The 21,459-nt window shown below is 42.9% G+C and overlaps 1 protein-coding gene across 3 annotated transcripts in view; it reads left to right on the forward strand.

The window, feature by feature from the left end:
- The window catches only part of ERICH3 (glutamate rich 3), a 64,831-nt gene that overhangs the window by 35,561 nt on the left and 7,811 nt on the right, over positions 1 to 21,459 (forward strand). For all 3 annotated transcript variants that reach the window (XM_073357329.1, XM_073357330.1, XM_073357331.1), the window contains 3 exons: positions 2,674 to 2,910; positions 12,007 to 12,489; positions 18,431 to 18,568. In XM_073357329.1, coding sequence (XP_073213430.1) covers positions 2,674 to 2,910; positions 12,007 to 12,489; positions 18,431 to 18,568 — 858 coding nt within the window. The remainder of the gene's footprint in view (positions 1 to 2,673; positions 2,911 to 12,006; positions 12,490 to 18,430; positions 18,569 to 21,459) is intronic.

Below are 21,459 nucleotides of genomic sequence, written 5' to 3' on the forward strand. Positions count from 1 at the left end.
AGACCTGGGCTCTATTCCCAGCTCAGCCGCTGACCTCGAGCGAGTCCCTTTGCCTCTTTTCCACTTCGCAGCCTTTGTCTGTTTTGTCTGTTTGGACTGGATGCTTTTAGGGCAAGGGCTGAGTCTTGCAGTGTGTTTGTGCCTTGCACCACAGGGTCTGAGTGCACTCAGTGTGGTACTGGGCTACAGAAAGTAAGAAGAGCAAATATGCTTTCAAAATCTTTCATAATCTAAGTTTAAGGTCTTGTTTACACTGTGACTTTAGCAACCAGTGTAAGTGCATTGATACAAACTCTTCGTGTAGAGACAGTTTACTCTGGCACAGTAGGAATTTCCCCACTCCAGATTACTCTGGTAATGAAGAACAGAGATTTAAGAAGTGTGTGTGTGTGTGAGAGGGGCAGGGGGAGGGAGGAGAGAGCGAGAGCATAGGCAGTGCAGAGGTAACAATGCTTATAGTTAAGGTTGCAGGAGCCATGGGATATATAGGAGCTGAGTGGGAGAGGGGGACAGGAGATGTGGGGGATGAGGAGCTGGTGATGGGAGGGGAAGAGAGAGGGAGCAGACGCAAAGGAGGAGAAGGGGTAGCAGCCCAGGGGTGGGAGATGGTGGAGGATATGAGCAGAACAGGGGGTGGTGGTCAGGAGCTGAGGCTTGAGGTGGGTGTAGAGGAACAGAATGGGGACATGGCAGGAGTGGAGGGTTTAGGGGGTGTATAGAAAGATGGGGCAGGAGTGGAGGGGCTATAGAAGGAAGGGGAAGAAGCGGAGAGGTTGGGAGTTTATGGAAGGATGGGGGAAGGGGAAGAAGCGGAGGGTTGGGAGTTCATAGAAGGATGGGGAATGGGCAGAAACGGTGGAGCTGGGGGTTTATAGAAGGCTGGGGAGGGGGCAGGAGCGGTGGGGATTTATAGAAGGAGGGGCAGGAGCAGTGGGGCTGGGGGTTTATAGAAGGATGGGGAGGGGGATGGAGGGGTTGAGGGTTTATAGAAGGATGGCGATGGGGCAGGAGTGGAGGATCTGTCTGCAGTAGATGATAATTTTTAGTTGCATAGTTCATTCATTCTTTGCATTTGTGATCAGCACTGACTTTCAGGGTCATTCTTGTTCTGCTTAGATTTATAGTATCTCCTTTCTAAGGTCAAATCTAACACAGAAGTTCATGTCTTGAATACAGTATATCCTCATTCTATCTTTCCTACTGGGGCTATAGCACTAAAAGCTGCCTATATGGAGTGAAATAAATCTGTTCACCTCTTGGTTATAGTCCTTTCTTGTTTTTAAGCTTGCAGTTTTCTTGTACCATATAACCACCAATGCCTTTTCCATCTATCTGTCGATACAGAAATTGTTAGCATCTCCTGTTTATTCATTTACTTATTTAAGAGAAGCCTTTTTCATAATATATCATTTCTCCATAAATATTTTCCCACTTTCTACTCCTGTCCTCATTTTCATGAATTTTCTGCACCCACACAAAACTTTCTCATTCGGCACTAGGGATATGTTTTTGTGATTAGCCATGCCTTTTTCCCTGCAGGGGGTGGACACCTCTCTGACAATTACTGAGAAGACTTGCCACCTCAGAGGCAGCTGGAATCTCAATTGCTTTGAATGTAGAAAATAAATCTAATCATTTTCTTAATTCTCATTTTGGAGAAATTGTTTATTTGCCTAATTGGTTCCACATCAGGTACTCTTCCTTTCTCTCTTTGGCATTTTGTCACTTCAACAAGAAAAAGAGGTGAACAATTAAATTTGAAAGGTGAGAAATTATCGCCCCGAGGGACAGCTGGAGCGTGTCTGATGTGACAATTCTCTTTCATGATACAGTTTTGTTGCCTCTCTGCAGACTGTGCAGCAAATTAATGGTTGCAATGTAAATATTTTATTGTGAAAGGGATTTAGGTATGTTCTGGTTTGTGGGAATATAATTAGTCTATTTCTGGGTGGAGTGGAGAACATTTTCTAATACACACATGATTTCAATTTTGAATTACATACAAAGCCCTGATGTTGTCAAATGTTCTTAATCAAATTCTCAGTAAGAGACTTGGGTTGAAATCCTGTTCCCACTGAAGTCAAAATAGGAGTTTTGCCATTAGAGTCAATGGAGCTAGGAATTCACCCTGTAACCAAATGAATATATTAGAACTGTGCAATAATCAGAGCATTCCTCTGCAGCGTCCTTTGGCAGAGTCTGAATAATTAATTTTGTAGGATACCAATCTGTTAATTAGCCTTGTCAGTCCACTTTTTGCTTACTTCCCACAGAATATATTGATGCTTTATCTGTTGCTTAAATTAATTTTCCTTGCAGCAAGTTTTTTCTATAATGGGGATCTTTTCCCTTTATATGTTATTCCTGCATTTGTCTATCTGACCTATCTTTGCTTATTTTATTCTTTACACTTGAATGACACCTGCTAGATCATTGAGTAGCTTTGTTCCATTTCTGTTACTCTAGGTATAAAGAAAATGATTTGTTTTTTGAGGTAATGTACTTTTACAATCCCTCCTGTGGCCTCATATATTCACTTATTGTAAAAAGAGGTGAGGAAATGCAACGGTAAAAGAGGGTTAATGGGAGTTAACCTTTCTCTGGTTAATAAGAACTTTAAGTAGTTATGAATTCCATTTTCTATCTCACGCTAGAGGTCTTCTTTTATTTCAGAGTATGATGAAGATTTTGAAGCAGATGAAGAGAAATCAGATGAGAAAGTTAATGAAGAAGGACAGGCCGATGATCAGATGAATGGAATGTCAAAGTCACCCTCAGATGATGAAAAAGATAATTTAGACCATGAAAAGGAGAGTAAAAGCTCATCACAGAAGGCACTACAGGCCTCTGACAGCGAGAAAGAAGAAAGTGATGGATACTCAAACAGTGACTCAGGGGAAGATAAACAAGGTTAGTTGTTTTTCTTACCATGGTGCAGGGTTCTTGACCTGATCTGTGTTTTACATTTTATGTATGCCCTGTTGTGTACATCTAGCCTGCATTTATGTTGAGCTACACATTACACTATGTCATGAAAGTGACACTTAGGGCATCATCCATCACAAAATATCCTTGACACAATCCGTAGCACAACCCCCTAGAAAACTATGGATCCAGTCTCCCCCGCAGGTTTGCCGGGCTGTCCCACAGATAATCTAGCTCTGCAACAGCATGCTGTGGAGCTAACCAGAAGTGAAGAACACAGGCCAACTCTCTTCCATCTTAGCTGCAATATTCCTGATTCTCAAGACCCTTCATCCCTCCCCGCTCCATCCATTCAGTTAATCCAGCTCTGGTCTGCACATTAACCTTACTGCACAACATGGGCAAGGAGAAAGAAAGAAGGGCATATTATTAGCCATGTCACTTTACACTGCCATAGTGTCTTTCATCTGAGAATCTCAAATATTAATTATACCCAGCAATATTCCTCTGATGTATATAACCACTAAGGGACACAGAAGAATCACTTCACACCCCATGTAGAAATACAGTCAACTCTGGAATGCAATGCAACAGCTATTTAACAGCTCATAGCAATGTTGCAGAATAGTTCAGGATCAGAAATGAAGATGTAGCTACTAGGGGAATTTAGAGGCAAACTAAATACTTTGGGGGAAGATTTTCAGCTTGTGTAAATGTTCAGATCTCCATTGATTTCAGTGGAGCTATGGCAATTTACATCAACTCAGGATCTGTTCTTTTAGCTGTAATTTGGTCAGCAGACCTTGGTTAAGACCCCCGCTCTAATGAGATGTGTAGTCTTTAACACATCAGGTGCTTTCTATCTGACAGTCCTTATATGTGAGCTATTTGCTCAAGTTAAATGTACACATTACTTTCATGTTTGTATTTCTATGTGAAATAGGCAAAGGTAAAGCAGCTCTTGGGGAAAAAATTGCAGCTTTCTATAGAAAGACTAAAAGTCTACAGAAACTCAAACCAGGTTTGAAACATGTTTGCATATAAAAATCACCACAATGATCAGAAAAAATCTTAATTTTTCATTTCTCTAATGATTATCAGGAATAATTTATTTACTGATTCCTGGACAATCAGTACACTTTTAAAAATTGTTTTCTGCTTATCAGTGTCTTGCATAATCAGCTTTCTTGTGACCAAATTAGTTGCTTCTTGAGCTGTTATCAATTTTGTTATGGTCAGAAGAGAGGGAGTGTGTGTGTGTGTGTGTGTGTGTGTGTGTGTGTGTGTGTGTGTGTAGAGATAGATAACATAACAGTGAGGGTCCTTGGTTCTTCCTAAGTTAACATATTTCTTATTTGACTATTAAATACTGCAACACTGATAACATAGTATAGTTAAGGTGTAGTGAGGTGTTTCCATTAACTTTGTTTCATGCCACCATTTGAAATACAGTAGAACCTCAAAGATACAAACACCAGTGTTAGGGACTGACCGGTCAACCAGACACCATGTGAAACTGGAAGTAACCAATCAGGCAGCAGCAGAGACCAAAAAAAAAAATAATTTTTTTTTTTCACATACTATACTGTGCCTGTATTGCACCTTAAAGGTAGGCACATCTAGGCTGCCTGTCCTCACCCCACCCCACACCCAGGGGTAGCCACTTATAGCAAGACACTGGGACTGCCAGCCCAAGGCAGCCAGAGCCAGCAGAGTGGGAGCAGAGCTGGGGTCTGCGCTGTTTTCACTCCTTCCCACCCATCATGGGAGAGAGACACAATGTTTTCACACATACACACCCCTGCCTGTCAGGAGCGGGACAAGCTTGCAAACTCATGCCGGGCTGAGCAGGGAGCTCATCTGCTGCTGAAGCTGGCCTGGAGTGTCAAAGCTACTGGATCTGGAGCCCGAACTGCGCTTTGTTCAGAGTTATGAACATTTCAGAGTTACGGACGACCTCCATTCCTGAGATGTTCATAACTCTGAGGTTCTACTGTATATTAATACTCACTGTGAGTTGTGCACATGGATAAGGGCATGGCCATTCAGAAATGCCTGAAATTCTTTTCTCATTGACAAAATGCTTTCAAAAGTATGTGCTCTGTAATTCTCACATTCCATCCCTTAAACTATTTTAATTTGCTTTGCTTTAATTGCAGTTTTTAATTAAACTGGGTAAATTGTACCATTTAGTAGCAGAAAGTGTATTTCCTGGAAAGCTCCCAGCATCATGTAAATAAATATGCACTCTGAATTTTCCCCAAGATCAATTTTAAAATCAGTTGCTTTTTAAATGTAGCTCCTTACTGATTTTGTGGGCTAGAAATTGATCTCTTCCTCACACAACCCCAATGAGAAATTATTTTAGGCAGAGTGATCACACTAATCAGATAGCTATGAGACTCTTTACTGAAGTGCAGCTAGTGGGCTTGCTTTTGTTCTTTGTGGATAGTACTCACACTGTATGAACCACAGCTCAGAGTCAATATTTCTTTCTCTGTGGTTAAAAAATAAAGAGAAAAGGATATTAGGATGCCATTAGAAACATGAAGACTGGTCAAGAAAGGTGCATGTTTAGCACCATCATGATGGAGGGGTTAGAAATATTTGTGAGAGAGCCTTATTTTCTGGCAGTTGGTGCTGTAAATGCTCTTCAAGCTCTAGCTCGCCACTCCCTGTCGACATGGATGTGCTTGTCGACAAGATTTACAGTTACACTGCATTTATATACTGAGGGTGGAAAGTCTGAAAGAGTCCTGTAGTTTTTATTTAGCAGCAGTGAATAGAGGGCTATAGCACTGCACTTGGTTACAGCTAGAGATGGACCCAAATTGGAACAATGAATCCAAAAGCTCTTGGATTTCTAGCGGGTCTGGATTTGAATTCCTTGATCTAAAGCCAGAAAGGTCTTTTGAGTTCTGGCTGCAATGCACCCAAAGTCTCTGGAGAATGACTGGGTCTCCTTAAAGAAATTTCTCCCATTCAAGATGGCAGAAATCTCCAGAAGTGAGTTTGTCTTATGAGATTTTCATCACTGTGGGCTAGAATCTCACAAAAACAGCTTGTGAGATTTCACCACCGTGGAACCCAAACTCAGTGTGCTTTCAAACATTTCTTTCTACTTAGAACTAAAAGCCTGCCACAGGAAAGATTTATCTTCTCCTAACATCCATTTACTTTGTTGGCATCATAATCCTTAGCCATTTTTATCTACCTCCAGTGTGCTGAGCACAGGGTTTTGTTCTTAGAGAGCCGGCTAGCAATAACTCATTCAAGCAGGGCTCTTTTGCTATTGAAGTGAAAGGCTGTGTTTATTGAAAGTGAATGCTGAAAAAGAGGCAGCTTTTCAATGGACAAGATTCTGCTTCAACAACATGAAATAGAAGACGACATTGTGGCAGTGGAATTCAAGCCATCAGTAAATCCTTTCCATTGCACATGATTAACTATCTAGCTTTCATTCTTTGGGAGGCTTAGTTTTGCCTAGATGACACATGCTCCTTGAGGGCAAGAAGTTACAAATTATGTTACAAAATTGTGAAAAGTATGGAAAATTTGAACTGCTGGCTAACAATTGAAGCTGATGCATTTGATAAATACACTTGTGTCACCTAGCATGGGTAAGATACAGTGCTGTGAGACTGGTAAGAAAAGAAGAATCTAGCTTAGGAATGGTGGGTGAGATTTGTTTTTAATCATCGAAAAAGAACGACAACTTTTCTTATTGTGTTTTTGTTAACTATCCCAGGCACTGACTCACCTGTTGAGAGTTATTGTGATTGTCAGCAATGAATGATGGGCAAGAAAGCAGACTGTCAACAGACAATTCACTAGGATACTGCTTGTGATCAGCGTAGATGACCACTGCTAAAAATGATCGGAGCGAAAGCTGAGAAATGAAAACCAAAAAAATCCACATTCTTCTAAAAATATGTTTAAAAAAGAGGCTTTATAAGCTAATGGAAGAAAATACACTTTTTTGTAGTTAGATATAAGACATATTGGGTCAAATTCTGCTCTCAATTACATCCATACAATTCTATTCAAGTTCTCAGTGAGGTTTTTATTTTATATTTGCCATCTTGGCAATCATGGACTCGTATAAAGCAGAGAAGAAAAGGATCTATTTTATATCCTATTCCCCTCTAATAGTAATCCAGGATTTGTTTCCTACAGCACTGTAGCAATGCTCTCATTTGCAGGGATTGAATGCAGTACCTTTTGATCTAAAAGCACAAGCATCTACTTCTTTAGTTAAGGGGCCAAGTCAGTTAATTTGGGAACAGTAGTAGACGCATAAGCTCCTGTATGTAGTCCCGCCACTATAGGAGGCCAGAGATCCACAATGGGTTAATGCAGGGTACAGTTAGAAGTGTGCAGGGAATGGTTTCCCTATCCTGTGAAAATGGTTGAGATTGCAAACACTTGCCTGTTCAGACTGGGACAAAAGTCAGCGAGAATGAAAGGGAGAGGAAGAGACCGAAATAGCCAGTAGCGTGTGGGTGGAATCAGGCAGGGGAGGCACTTGAACCTGTTGTCTCCCACAGGCCTGGATTAACCAACATGCACTAAGTGTGCTCGCATTGGGCCTCCAGTCACAGGGGAGCCCCTTCCCTAACCAGGTATGGCCCGGCCGCCCTTCTGTTATGATGGAGGGACAGCTGGGCCAAATTGAGTGGTGGTGTGGGGGGGGGGGACACACACTGAGGTTTTGCGCTACCTGCATGCTGTAGTGAGAGTCAGTGGGCTGGAGCAGGCAGCCAGGACAGCCACGGGGGGCCTGAGCTGCTGTAGGGTGTGTGCAGGGCAGGCTCGCTCTTCTACCCCCATCCCACCGAAGACAGGACCTGAACTCCCCCCCTCCCCCCCGGCACCCGTCTCCTTGGGGCAGGACCCAACCCCCATGTGGCACCCACCCCATGGAGGCAGCACCCAAATGCCCTCTGCTTCCAGGCTTCCCACCCCCTAGGGGCAGGATACCTAGGATCACTTCCTGCCCCATGCTGTGGTCATTTCATGCCACCAGAGTGCTGGAAAGGGGATTGGAAAGCTTCTCAAAATGGGCAGCTAAAGGTTTCCTTGCTCAGAGGGGCTCCTTGGCTGTTGTAGAGATTTCACCATCTCCCAGCCCCATCCAGCGTAGGCGGCATGGACAAAGCACTGTATCATTCCAGCAATCCCTCTCTGGCTTTCAGCTGCCTTTGTTCTTGTGTTCCCTCCTCATGTTCTGCTGAACTCTCGAGACCTGAGAATCAGGGCCCATGGCTAGAACAAGTGCTATTCTCTGCTCTGACATTAGAAGATTTTCAGTGTAGGGGAATATGTCTCTCTGTATGGGCTAAATTCTGTCATACTGGTGACGTGGGTGGAAGCCAAGTTTTCTTGCAGGGAGCTTCTCCCTCATTCTCTTTGTTCATTAATACATGATCTGTGCAGAATGCTGCCACTGGTACTCCTGGAGCACTGAAGGTGGGGGGCTGGTATGATGTCAAGCACCTGACAGCTCCAGTGGGGCATAGGTTTTAAAGCAGTGGTGTGTGGTGAGCAGCCCGCGGTCTGCATGCGGCCTATCAGGGTAAGCTGACTGCGAGCCATGAGACATTTTGCGGACATTGACAGTCGGTAGGCACGGCCCCCTGCAGCTCCCAGTGGCTGCGGTTTGCTGTTCCCGGCCAATGGGAGCTGGGGGAAGCTGTGGCCGCAAAATGTCTTGTGGCTCGCAATCAGCTTACCCTGAGCGGCCGCATGTTGCCCACCACTGCTTTGGGGCCTCCCCTTGCAGACTGCAGGAGTAGGTGACGGGGCGGGGAGGGCACACAGAGAGCGCCTTCAAAACTGCACTAAGTGCTGAGTTCACTCTGCTAATGCCCCACCTTGAAAATTCTGCATGTTTGCAGGTATGGTGCCATGTACATTATTAATAACCACTGTCATAATTAATGAAACTTGGTACTTCTAGCCAGTCTCCAGGAGTGGAGAGGGGTGTGTGTGGGAGAGGTAATGATGGAGAAAACTAAGTTATTGCACAGTAACATGAATTCTTCAGCTACATTATCTTTCAGCCACATATTCACTCCCGCCCTCCATCCTCCTCTCGTGTTTAAAAGTCCTGTTAACACTTGAACAGGCAGGGCATTGCAACTGAGGGGGAGCTATCAAGCCTCCGCATTTCTACTTTCACTCTCTGGCTTGGCATATGTAGTAGAGGCTATCATGGTTAAAATGTTGACACTATTGTTCAAACGACTCCTGGAATCACACAGCACAGCATACTGTTCACTATACCCCAGAAATGTGGATATTTTCTGGGGCACACTATTGGAGAACTCCTAGTTCTGGTAAGTGGTTTACTTCCTCTTTGCTTTCAGATAAATGTGGAACATAACAGGGATGTGGGTTTTGTTTTGGAAACAATTGCCAGTGTTCTTAAACCAGTAGCCTATAGTAGTCTGCTGAATTCATATTTAGGCACATAAATAAGTGACCTTCTTTTCACAGGTGCTGAACACCTATAGATCCCATTAATTTCAATGGGTGCTCAGAACCTTTGAAATCAGGTTCCTGATTTAGGTCTCCAAATATGGAGTTAGGTGCCTAACTTTAGGCACCCAACTTTGAAATGGTTATCCTAAAAGATCTTGAAAAGCTACATGTGCAGGGGAAAGAAGTTTGTCAAATGAAGTCTTGTAGGTTTTCTCTTTCATGCTACTGTTGTCACTAAGTGAATTTTTGCTATTTTGTTAATTTGAATGCAGACTTCGTATGATTGAGGTATGTGTACAGTGTGCTTGTTGCATGGAATGGACTTTGGCCTAAACTATTACCGTGACTCACTTGTCATTTTCAGGACAAGTTTCTTTTTTGGTAAAATCCTAATGGCAAAACTCTCGTTACCATAACAAAACCACAGAGATCTGCAAATTACCCACCTGGCTAGTTTACATATCCAAATTCTTTTATTACTTATTTTATTTTATCATCATCTTCCTTTCCCCTACATCCTAACTACTGTGTGCAAAATTCATTTATGTCTTGAATTTATCTATGCCATGGTCCTGCAAACCCTTAGTCTCATTTTGTACTCAATGGGATGTCTCACTTACTTAAAGTTATGCACATTTGTGACTGTTAGCAGGATCAAGACCTTAGACTGCAAGCTATTTCGGGGCAGGGATTGTATATTTGTAATCTGCCCAACTCCTGTTGGGACCCCAAGTAATGTATGATGATGATAATGGAACAAAGAATAATACAGGGGGATCAAATCTTATCTCATTTCATCTTACCTCTGCATTTATATTGCACTCTTCACCACAGAGTCTGAGTTCAACAGGATTGCATAGGTATATCTGAAGGCAGAATTTCACCCTGTGTGAGAGATTTAAAAACATATCCAGATAACTGAGGAGCCTAAGTCCTTATTTTCTCAGCTAAGATTATGGGTTAGGCATAAATAAAGAGCAAGTAAGAAAGACTTTGGCACTCAAATCCTTCTGGCCCATAAGCCAATGAATATGTTGTAAAGAATTATTGGCCAGTTCTCCTGAAAAGAAACGTACACTGCTTATCTGAGTGTATGAGATTTTTTTTCTCAAGTGTCCTGTTTATGTTCTTGCTAGTGTCTTTAATAATTATAATTTCTTAGGGAGCTGGGTGGCCATGGGGATTCAGAACTTTTTACCTCTAGGTTGTAGGTTCAGATCCAGTTGCTACCTGTCTGCATTGGAAGTCACTACTGTGGGATTCGTGTTCAATAGTCTGTGTATGAAAAGTCTTTCAGTCAAGGTACAGGCAGATTCCACATCACAACTGACACTAATTGTCATTTTTGCTGTCAATCTCAGTGGAGATGACAAGGCTTGAATGGGCAGGTGATCTGAGCTAATACAGTGATGGCCTGTCTAGAACAGAGTTGTGGCACCCTGGAATTGCTCTGTGGGGATGTTTGCACTGTCTTGCATCTTCTGTATGTTCTCTATGATAAATAGAAGACTTTAGCCTCCCAGGCTGATAATCTGTCACCTTTAACAAGCATTATATTAATTTAGGGCCACATTCCCCGTACAAACAGGCCCTCACTATTCCTACTGAAGTTAATGGGCATTGTATATGCATATCTGAAAGAAATTTTTAGCTCCTGTAAAAATATTGTATTTAAGTTAAAAAAAAAACAAAACTGCAGAATATTCATAACAGTGCATTTGGAAAGAATAATTAAAGATGTGAGCACAGTTGCCAACTTTCACGTGTTAAATAAGCACCCCGACTTTCACAATAAAATCAAGCTAATCCCATTTAAAAACAGGGCCAAAACAAGCCAATCCCTAAGAACCCCAACACTTTATGTGACTAGATCCCCCCCAGCGTGCAGTCTGGAACTGTGGTGGGTCTGCTGGGCACCCCAACTCTCTTCCCCTCCCCACCACTTGCCCCTGCTAGCTGGGAGCCAATCAGAAAAAAGAAGCAACAAGCCACAAGCCAAATAAGCTACAAGCCAAAATCTAGCCAAAAAGCAACTCACAAGCCAATTAAGCCAAAAACAAGCCCAATTTCTGCATTTTTTTCACGGGTTTGGTGTGTCTGGATGTGAGGGGTGCTAAAAAACCAGAACTACATTGTAAACAGCAAGGATTAATACTGTATGGTGTTGATTTCTGTGTGGTTCACAAGAGACTTCTAATAGATCCATCGAGATGTTATGAATGCGCCGAAGAACTCTGTCTGTTGAAACTTCTTGTCGAATACAGCAGGAGGAGTTTGTTGTAACCCCTTTCCAACTGCTTTCAGAGGTGGTCGTGGAAGCAGATCTCATGTATCATTGGTAGAGATTTCCTATGGTATGGTTACATTATTCGAAATAAAATGTTAAGTAGCTTTGGTTAACTGCTTGTTGTTAGTTTCGGGTAATGGGCCTATCTATATAATTATGAGGCATTTTGTGCCAGATCTTCAGCTGGTCTAAAGCAAAACAATGACACTTTACCCCAGATGAGGACCTGGCTTTTCGGGCACAGCTGAATGAACTGAGGACAGATGCTTTATAGAAAAATATTAAAATGAAATTATGTTTACTGTTTGTAGATAGGAAGTCTGCATCCTCTTTCTCATCCAGCAGTACTCTGTATAGCAGTGAAGACGACTCTGAAGCTGAAAAGACGAAGGACTGTGTTAAGGGCAATGAAAAGGAAGACATTGACAGGACAGCGACATGTGCGAAGTATGGAAATGATACTTGGGAAAGCAAACCTCAGGAAAATCAGGAAATTGATGCAGTGGAGGAAGAAATGGATGAAGCAGAAGAGACAAAAGCAGAGGCTGTGATGAGGGAAGAAGTTGAGGTTCTTCATGGAAGTATCATGGAAATACATCATCAAGGCATAGATGAACTCAATGGGGAATTCAGGCATGTAGGGTCAATACAAAATAATGCAAGGGAAGAGGGGGAGGAGGATGGAAGCAACACAAGGGAAGATGGGGAGGAGGTTGTTCTAGTGCATTTGGAAGGCAGCACTGTGGAAGCTGAGGCTACAAACAAGGATCCTCCTGAGGTTGATGAAGGAGGTGGTAAGTATAGTCTCTTGGAGGAGATGTGATATGTCCAGTGCATGTAAGTGTTGTGTCATTTGCTCTTACCATTAGTGATCGAGATGGCATTTTGATACAGCATGAGAAATTCAGTTATTAGACTATTCTTAGTGTACAATGTAAAACTATTAGAATGTCATTTTGCTGTATGTGACAAATAACCACCAGTGGTGTGTTGTAAGTTCATAGTTTGATTTTATGGGTTTTCCAATGTAAGGTTTGGCTATTCTTTTTTCATCTCTCTTACTCGTTGGCGTAGTATGTGATAATAGATTTATATACATATTTTCATGGACTGCAATACTCTTAAGTTTGACATCCCATGTAATTTTATAAAGCTTAGTGCCCGTTTAGATCTCAAGCATAGGAAGTCCTAGAGAATTCTTATGCCAGCTCATATGAACTGGTTTGTAATTCTTATAATTCCAGTTTCCATAAGGACTCCGAAAAATGTCTTGTATATCATGGTGCCATGCATAGGCAACCAGACTGGGAGCCAACAGACATGGTTTCTGTCTCAAGCTCTGTCACTGACACACTGTCTCACCGTGAGCAAATCACTTAACCTCCCCGTGCCTCAGTTTGGCTGTTTGTAAAATGGGGATATTAGTGCTCCAATCTCAGAGCTATTGAGGGATGTTTTGGGGGCTGGGCAAGGAGTATAGCTATACCCACATGAGTAAGGCAGTGCAGGATTGCATACTTGGGTGGGAAGAATATAAGTACTCGGTGTGGAATTTCGTCTGGATAGCGGGGAGAGTATCCTGATAATAATACTGGGAATGTCAATGTAAAGTAATGAAGTGGCCTTCTGTAGTGATGCAGATGTGAAGAAAGGGAGTCATAAGCCGCACTAGACAATATTTCTGACTGTATTTCTATGGATGTCGATTTTGCAGTGGATTATATAATGCTCTCATGTAGTTTTATTAAATGTTTGTGGTTTGTTTCTATTGCTTTCTGCTTGAGTGCATCATGTATCAAATAGCACTGTGTGTGCAAAGCAAACACTGTTGAATGCTATGCTATATTATTTGCAAGTCTCTTGGTGTTGGATTGCTTTGGATTGCACTGTGTGCTTTGGTTTTGCTATGTTATGCATTCAAAATTGAAGAAGAGGGAATAATTTGCTATTCAGGAATTCTATTGAATTATTTATAGATGTGTGTTTCTTGAAACTTTCCTTTTACTTGCATGAGGCATCTCAGCTTAAGCAACTTCACCATTAGACTGTTAGACAAGTATTAAGTGTGGTTGAAGATGGAAATAATTAGCAATCATACAGGTAGGATAAAGTGCTGTAATAAAAAAAAAAAGGGGAAGAAAGGGATAATCATATGTACTGAGCTAATGACCTACCATGGGTTTGGCACAAAATAAGACCATTGGTCTTATTTGATCAAATTCCTGGGTGTTGAAATTAAACCATTTTGTACTGTATTTATAGATTTGAATGAACATTGCATTTGGGATGACTTCTCTCTTTAAGAGGCCCTATTTCAGTTGTCAGGATGAGTAAATGACAGATGGGATAAGCGCAGTGATGAGCTGCCAAAATCTTAACAACGGGTTCCCTCCTCTCCCCACGAGGGGGTCGTTGCCCACCCCCGACCCCCGGGACTCCTGCCCCATCCAACCCCCCCCGCATTCCTTGACGCCCCCACCAGGACGCCTGCCCCATCCACCCCTCTTCCCTGTTCCCTGACTGCCCCCAGAACCAGGCAGGAGGGTCTTCGTGGGCCACCGTAGTGGGTGCCCACCCCACCCCAAGAGCCAGAGGCACCTGCCGGGGGGTGAGGTGGGGAGTCCTGGCGGTGCTTACCTGGGGCAGCTCCCAGGAAACATCCGGTAGCTCCCTCTGGCTCCTAGGGGCGGGGTAGCGTAGCTGGGGGGGAGCAAGGGGAGTGGACGCTCCCCCACTGATCACATCAAAAGTGGTGCCTTAAGCGCTGACAACCTGGGTGCTCCGGGGCTGGAGCACCCAAAGGGAAAATTTGGTGGGTGCAGAACCCCCACCGGCAGCTCTCTGCCCTGCGCCCGGCCCCAGGTCACCTCCGCCTCCTCCCCTGAACGCGCCGGCCCGCTTTGCTTCTCCGTGCCGCCCCCTCGGCTTCCCGCAAATCAGCTGTTCGGTGGGAAGCCAGGGAGGACTGAGAAGCAGGCCGCGGCTTCCCGCTCAGGGCGAGGGTGGTGGAGGTGAGCTGGGGTGGGGAGCAGTTCCCCTGCTCACCCCCCACCCCGGGTTACCTGCTGCAGCGTGGGCGCCTCCCCCCCCCGGCCCCAGCTCACCTCTACCTCCCTGGGCCTGAGCGGGAAGCTGCCGCTTGCTTCTCAGCCTGCCCCGGCTTCCTGCGAGAACAGCTGATTCGCAAGAAGCTGGGGGGGTAGGGAGGGGGCGGGGAAGCAGAGTGGGGCGGCGCGTTCAGGGTAGGAGGCGGAGCGGAGGTGAGGTGAGGTGGGGCCAGGGGTGGGGCAGGGAGCTGCCAGTGGGTGCTCTGCACCCACCAAATTTTCCCTGTGGGTGCTCCAGGGCTGGAGCACCCATGGAGTCAGTGCCTAAGGCACCACTTTTGGCCAGTTGTTAAATTTAGAAGCCCTTTTAGAACCGGTTGTCCCTCGCGGAACAACAGATTCTAAAAGGGCTTTTAAATTTAACAACCGGTTCTAGTGAACCGGTGCGAACCGGCTCCAGCTCACCACTGGATAAGCATAGTGCAGATAAAAGAACATGTACTTCTCCATCAAATCTCACAGCATCTTTACTGCCTGGAGAATGTCTAAAACTCAGGGGCAGACAAGGGAAAATGAGGACAAAACAAGGGCTAAGTGGACAAAAATAATCATTTAATCATAGAAGTTAGAGATATGAAAGACCTAGTAGATCCCATCCAATCCAGCTCCCTGCTGGTACAGGGTTATCATGGTGAATTTGGGAGAAAATAAAGAATTCGTCAAGGAATGATGCAAGTAATGAGAGAATACAGGCCAGGACCTCTTTGAAAGGAAACAAACATTGTGAGAAAAGGATTTGACGGGTAGCACATGCCACCTTGGGAATCAAACTTTCTTTAGGCCCTGATCCCACAATCACCCCCTACTCACTAATCTAGGAAATGCTGGGTCAGTCCTGAAAATTGCAGAGTGGCATCCATTTCCAGAGAGAGCCAATGAGAGGTGGGCAGTTCAGCATCTTGCAGGAGTTGCAAAATCAGGCTCTTAGCTCTATTCTGCACCTGGGCTCGTTTATTTCCTTGTTAAGCTTTCTGTCGCCACTGCCCTTCCTCCTGTATCGGGTGTTTATGCCCTGCCCTGTTGGCTGGTAGCAGATCCAGTTATTGACTGTGCTCCTGGTGACCAGTCTGGTTTTAGATGTTGCAGAAATATTAACCAGATATTAATTTACATGTAAAGGAGACCATAAGATGAAAAGCTTGTCTGGGCTTATTCAGTTGCCAGCTGAGGCTGGGGGAGGTGCCATAAACATGGGAGTTAGGATTTTAGAAGGTATGTAAATACCTGCTGTGTAGTCTCTGATCTTATTGTGGACTTTGTGACAAGAAGGAGACATCACTCATCCCAAGAGACAGAATTACTGTGTGCTGTATTTGTCATCCTGCTCGGGGCTCTGTGTTTTGACTGACTGTCAATACTCCCTCTTGTCATATATGTAAACTGGGAAGAATGAGAACTGCCAGCTAATGAAATGGCAGGACTATAAGCAGGTCAAAGTAATAAGGTATGGTTCATATTTAACAAAGCTTTCGGGACTTCAGTGAACCTGAAGAAAATGCTATCTATGCTTCTTTAGTCTGATGCAGCAAAGGAGTCTCCTGGGGGCGAAGGGCATCTGTATAGTGTCCAAATAAGTCCAGGGGAGTGCAGTGGCTTCATGCTGGGGCTAGTACATTATTTAACCAGAACAAGAGTGGGTGGAGGTAAGGCCTGAGGAGAGAGAACAGAGAAGATGGGGAGAAGCATAGCAGGAAGGCTGAGGTGTGAGGAAGAGATGAGAAAAAAACAAGGACGAGGAAGAAAAAATAATCATCTAATCACCTAGGAAGGACCTAGTGAGTGCCATCCAGTCCACCTCCATCCCTTCATGGGATTGTTCCCTGCAGTATGGTTTGTTCAGGCTCCATTTAAAAGCCTTAAGTGAAGGTGTCTCTCACTTCCCCTGGGAGGCTATTGTGCAGCCGCACACCAATCCTGCTTAGGAAGCTTTCCCTGCCATTCAGACTAAATTTGTTGTTCCTTGATTTTGTCCTATTGCTCCTTGGGAGCTAAGGAGGCAGGGAACTGGAGGAGAAGGAGAGAAGGAAACAGTGTGGGGGGAGGAAAGGAAGGATGACACTGAGAAGATTGTGGTGGGGAAGAGAAGCAGGAGATATTGTAGGTAAAAACAAAAGGAAAAGAATAATATAAAAGAAGAAAAGGAAGTGGAGAAGTTGTGGGGAGAAAGGGCAGCAGTAGAGAAAAAAGCAAGCCTATGGGAAATGGTGAGAGAGGAAGAGGAAAGGAAAGAAAGTAGAATGGCAAGATGTGGAGAGAGAATAGGGGGAAATGAAGAATATAAGAATGGGGGGAAAAAAGAGAAGGGAGGGGAGAGGAGTTTGACTAGCGACCATCTGGTCCCTAATCTACCCTGAAAACCAGTTGGACATAAATGTGTCACCTTTAGTCCTTCCAAAAGAGTCCCTCATTGCCATGAGTAATTCTGAAATACCAGGCAGCTTAAACCCCATTATATGCACAGCTAGAAGGTTAAACAATGTTGATGTTTATTCTCCAGTCTCAAAAGCATTAATAGCTGTTATTTTCCATGCATAGCTCGGAGGAACCTCTCCCCTCTATACACTCCCTCCTTCCAATGAGTTTTATTTTTCTCACAGAGTGATTTTCTTTGTGTTTGCCATAACGCAGTAGCATTATCTGAAAACAGGAAAGTTCGCTGCTTTGGTTTGGAAATGGGGCTAGATTGGCAGAAATGCAGTGTTGATAATACATCTCCCTTAATAAAAATAAATGCAATATAACCATATTAGATAACTTTTGAAATTGAAGCCATAGTTGTAGCATTACCTGCATGGTATTTGGAGGGAAAAGCCCAGTTTGTGGGAGGGAACAGTTCGGAGGAGGCACCAGGAAGTTAATTGTATGCATGGCTAGAACCAATGCTAGCTGCCATTACAGCATCTCTGTAAACAGTTCTTTTAACAAAGAACCAGTGTAATTTTACAAGTATATGATCCTCTAATTTTATTCCTTAGCACGTGGTAATGCAACACTAATGGAAGGGATAGCACAACCTTAACTATAATGCTACAAATGTAACATGTATATCTTGACTATGAAACAAAATCTTAAACATCATAGATGTTGCTTTTAGGAGAAGCAAATATTTTTCTGCCTATATATAGGGATTTACATTCATATATGATCATGCATCAAGATAAGACTATGTCTTCAGCCAGTTCTACTACTGTGAGGAATTTAAAGAATCATCAGAACTGTATATGGAAACTTTAGTATGTAAAAATATGGTGTAAGTTTTTTTATTTTTGTTTTAAGTAGGCACAGGACAATAAAAGGTTTCTGGTCATCAAACAATTTTGTTGCTTGTGCATGCAAAGCATTTTAACAAAGGTAGTTTTGTGTCTTTGCGATGTTTTTATGGCTGATTTCTGCATGTATGTTTGTAGATCCTCCTGCATGCATTTTTATAATGGGTTGCCATTTGATTTGAATATACTTCAAAGCATTATCACTGGTGAAGGCTTACTAGATTTTAATTAACCCTGCACTGATAATATGGCTCTCATTAAGCCAATTTCAGACAACTGAATGATTCCCTTTTCCCTTAGGCTTTCGATAATTTCTCTTCCTTGCTCCTTGTTTAATAATTCTGTGATATTTTTTGAAGATTGCAAATCAGTCCAAGAGAAAATAGCAGAGGCAATTGAAATAGATCATCGTTTGAGTTCTGAACCTGAGCCCAGTGATTCCAGTACAGATGAAGAAGAGGAGAACTTCACAAGTACAGCTCATGATTTAAAAGAAGGTGAGGTCAACTAATATGATCAGCGGACTGGATTAAATTTCACTCTGCACTGAAAAGCCATTTATAGAACAGTTACTTCCCTCTTTCACCTTCCTTTTCATACTGGCATCTCTGCCTCTGCTTTCCTTTTCTTTCCTCCCCTGAATAAAATTGTTGCACTGATTAGTTAGTCTCTAAAACTGTAAAGCTTGCAAAACGGATACCATTTAGGAGCTGACAGTAATTCTGGATAAAGAGTTGAGGCCATGAAAAAGTGATTGCTAGTAGAGACTGCTTCAAAAAATAGGAATCTGTTAAGTTTCACTTTGCTTCCAGCCTAATCCGTATATTAATATGAGGCCTAATGGGGAAATGCAGTCTTAAGACAGGATGCTTCTATTTATATGAATGAAAGAGGTATCACCTTTTACTGGAATGATCATCATTATGCATGAGAGTGCCCATGGTCTGAGTTCCAGCCTAGAGTTCAACAGACTATGTTGTGTCCCCAACTCACCTCCTTCCTAGAGCTTGGCATTATTGACAGTAACACAACAAACACCTCAACTGGAGCTCGGCTGTTCCAAGGGTTTCCATCCAGGATTTTCTCTGGACTCACCAGTTCCTGCCTGGAATCTTAATCCAGGATTTTAACATCAGAACCAAGGATTGCTGAACAGAAGCATTTTTACACTGGGTTTTAGAGTCAGCCAAGTTACGTTAGCAACAAACCCTAATGAATGTAAATGTTCAGGTTCTTCTTCAAACAGAAGTCAGGTTCAGAGACACATAATGGGAAAAAGAATAAGGCCATAAATTATTTGACTTTAACTTCCCTGATTGTACCTGATTATCACAGAATATATCATGGTGGCCTCTCAAATGCCAGGAGTATTCTGTCCCCAAAGAAAGAAAGAGTTCACTGATTGAGTAGTGATGCTGCAGTAGCCTCTGGAAGAGCAGAGTGCTTTACGTCAGATGGATGCCTGGACTGGGAGTTAGGAACCCACCATTTCTGGTGGGTTCAATTTTCCTTTTCATTCATTAGGGCCAAAATTTTCAAAAATAACGGGTAATTTTGGGTGCCAACTTTCGGACAACTTAAAGGGAGCTTAATTTTCTGGAGGCTTAGGTTGGGCACTGAGAGATTGAGATACCCAAAGGCACTAAGGACTATTTGAAATCTTGGCCTATCTTGTTTATCTAACTTTATTACATAAGACATTGCTTTTAGGCATTAGCAAAATGTGGCTGATTTGTGAGTAAAGCACATAGGTGTAGACAACTTATTTTTCACATTTACAGTAACATACACACTTGGCTACACAAATAAATATAGACAATTTTTCCATAAAGTAAATGGTGAAGTTCTTTCTTTACTCCTGTTCTCCTCCTTCGTGAATTACAGAAGCTTTCAGATTCCAAAATTTGTCAGGTTTGATTGTGTTGTTCTGTGAACTTTAAATATAATGGCACAGATGGATGCCATCAGCACTTCAGCTCCCAGAAGTTTTGCTGCAGACTGTTAAATTATACAGGCATAGGGACCAAAAGTCACTATCTTTTTGTGGATTCTACTATGTTTTTTTAAATTAACCTATAAATATAGGGCCAAGTTGTTAAAAACAATTACTAATGAACAATGGGTGTCTGGCAAAATTGCCATGGAGCTTGTTTTCTTACAAACGACAGCCAGAATAGCTCCAATTAAAGAACAAAAACTGTTTGTAACACATCACTCTATTGAAAGAGCATATGTTCATACCTGGATTTTGTCCATTTCCTAACTCAATTTAATATTAGTTGCTGGTTAGTTTTGTTGCCACCGGGAACCAAAGAGGCTTCAAAGAGCTGCATTGCTGCATTCAGACACTCCAGTTGTGCTTTGCAGCTTCAGCCAGGAAATAAAACATTCTCTGGGCCTGACTCTGTTCTCACATCATAGAGAACTCCTTTGAAGTCAGTGATGTAGACCAGCATGAGCTCAGAATCAGACCCTCAGGGTTTCATCCCAGTTGTTCAAAGGAGCCATGTTTCAATATGAGACAGTCGCTGTCAAACAGGTGACTAGACTGGAACAGGATCAGAACTAGAGACAGTTTCTAGACCTGACTTTGCCTACAGTGCACTTCACAGCTTCTTCTGTGGCTAGTGCTAAAATGATAGCTGAAGCGTATATGTGTGTGCCTATATGTGCCTGTTGCAGGTGGCAGAGCTCTTCCCTCCCCTAGCCTGCTCTGCCCAGCTGTGTAATGCCAACTGGTCTTTTGAATGAGATACATGCAGAACGCAAGAGAGGGACCCCCTCTCATGGAATAACCCAAATGACTGACTTTTTAAAAATGCTATTTTTAATAAATACTTACAGTTTATTTTTTCTGCATTGAAAGTCAAATATTAGCAGCCTCTGTCCCATGGATCAATTACATATTAAGAGCAAAATACCAAATTAGCCCGACGCAGGGGACAAGGAAAGCAGCTCTCCACAAGCTCTTTTAGCAGAGGAGGAAAGGAGGTGGAATATGCTGACTGCAGTGCACAAAACTGAACGCAGCACCAATCTGTTAGAACTGGGTGGTGATGACACTATGCTGTGACCACAATGAATGATGGTAGCTTACAGTATTTTTTCACATAAGGGTTCAGGTTCCATTAGCAGAGGAAAAGAGAAAGGGTTATTGTATTAGCGACTTGCTAAATCTGACCTAGAATATGTTGTCCAGTGCCAGCTACTATTTAGTAAAATAGGAAGGAGATTATTGCCTCAAAGAGGATGCAGCATATGACATAAGGTAGGATGATGGGTTGGGAGGTTTTACCTTATTTCATACTGCAAATGAAACTTAAAGATGATTTATTAAACATTTTAAGAATTATTGGCAATAGGACTGAGTTTGGATGAAGATTTGACG

Source organism: Lepidochelys kempii, chromosome 8, assembly GCF_965140265.1.
Source record: "Lepidochelys kempii isolate rLepKem1 chromosome 8, rLepKem1.hap2, whole genome shotgun sequence".
NCBI classification, from domain to species: Eukaryota; Metazoa; Chordata; order Testudines; family Cheloniidae; genus Lepidochelys; species Lepidochelys kempii.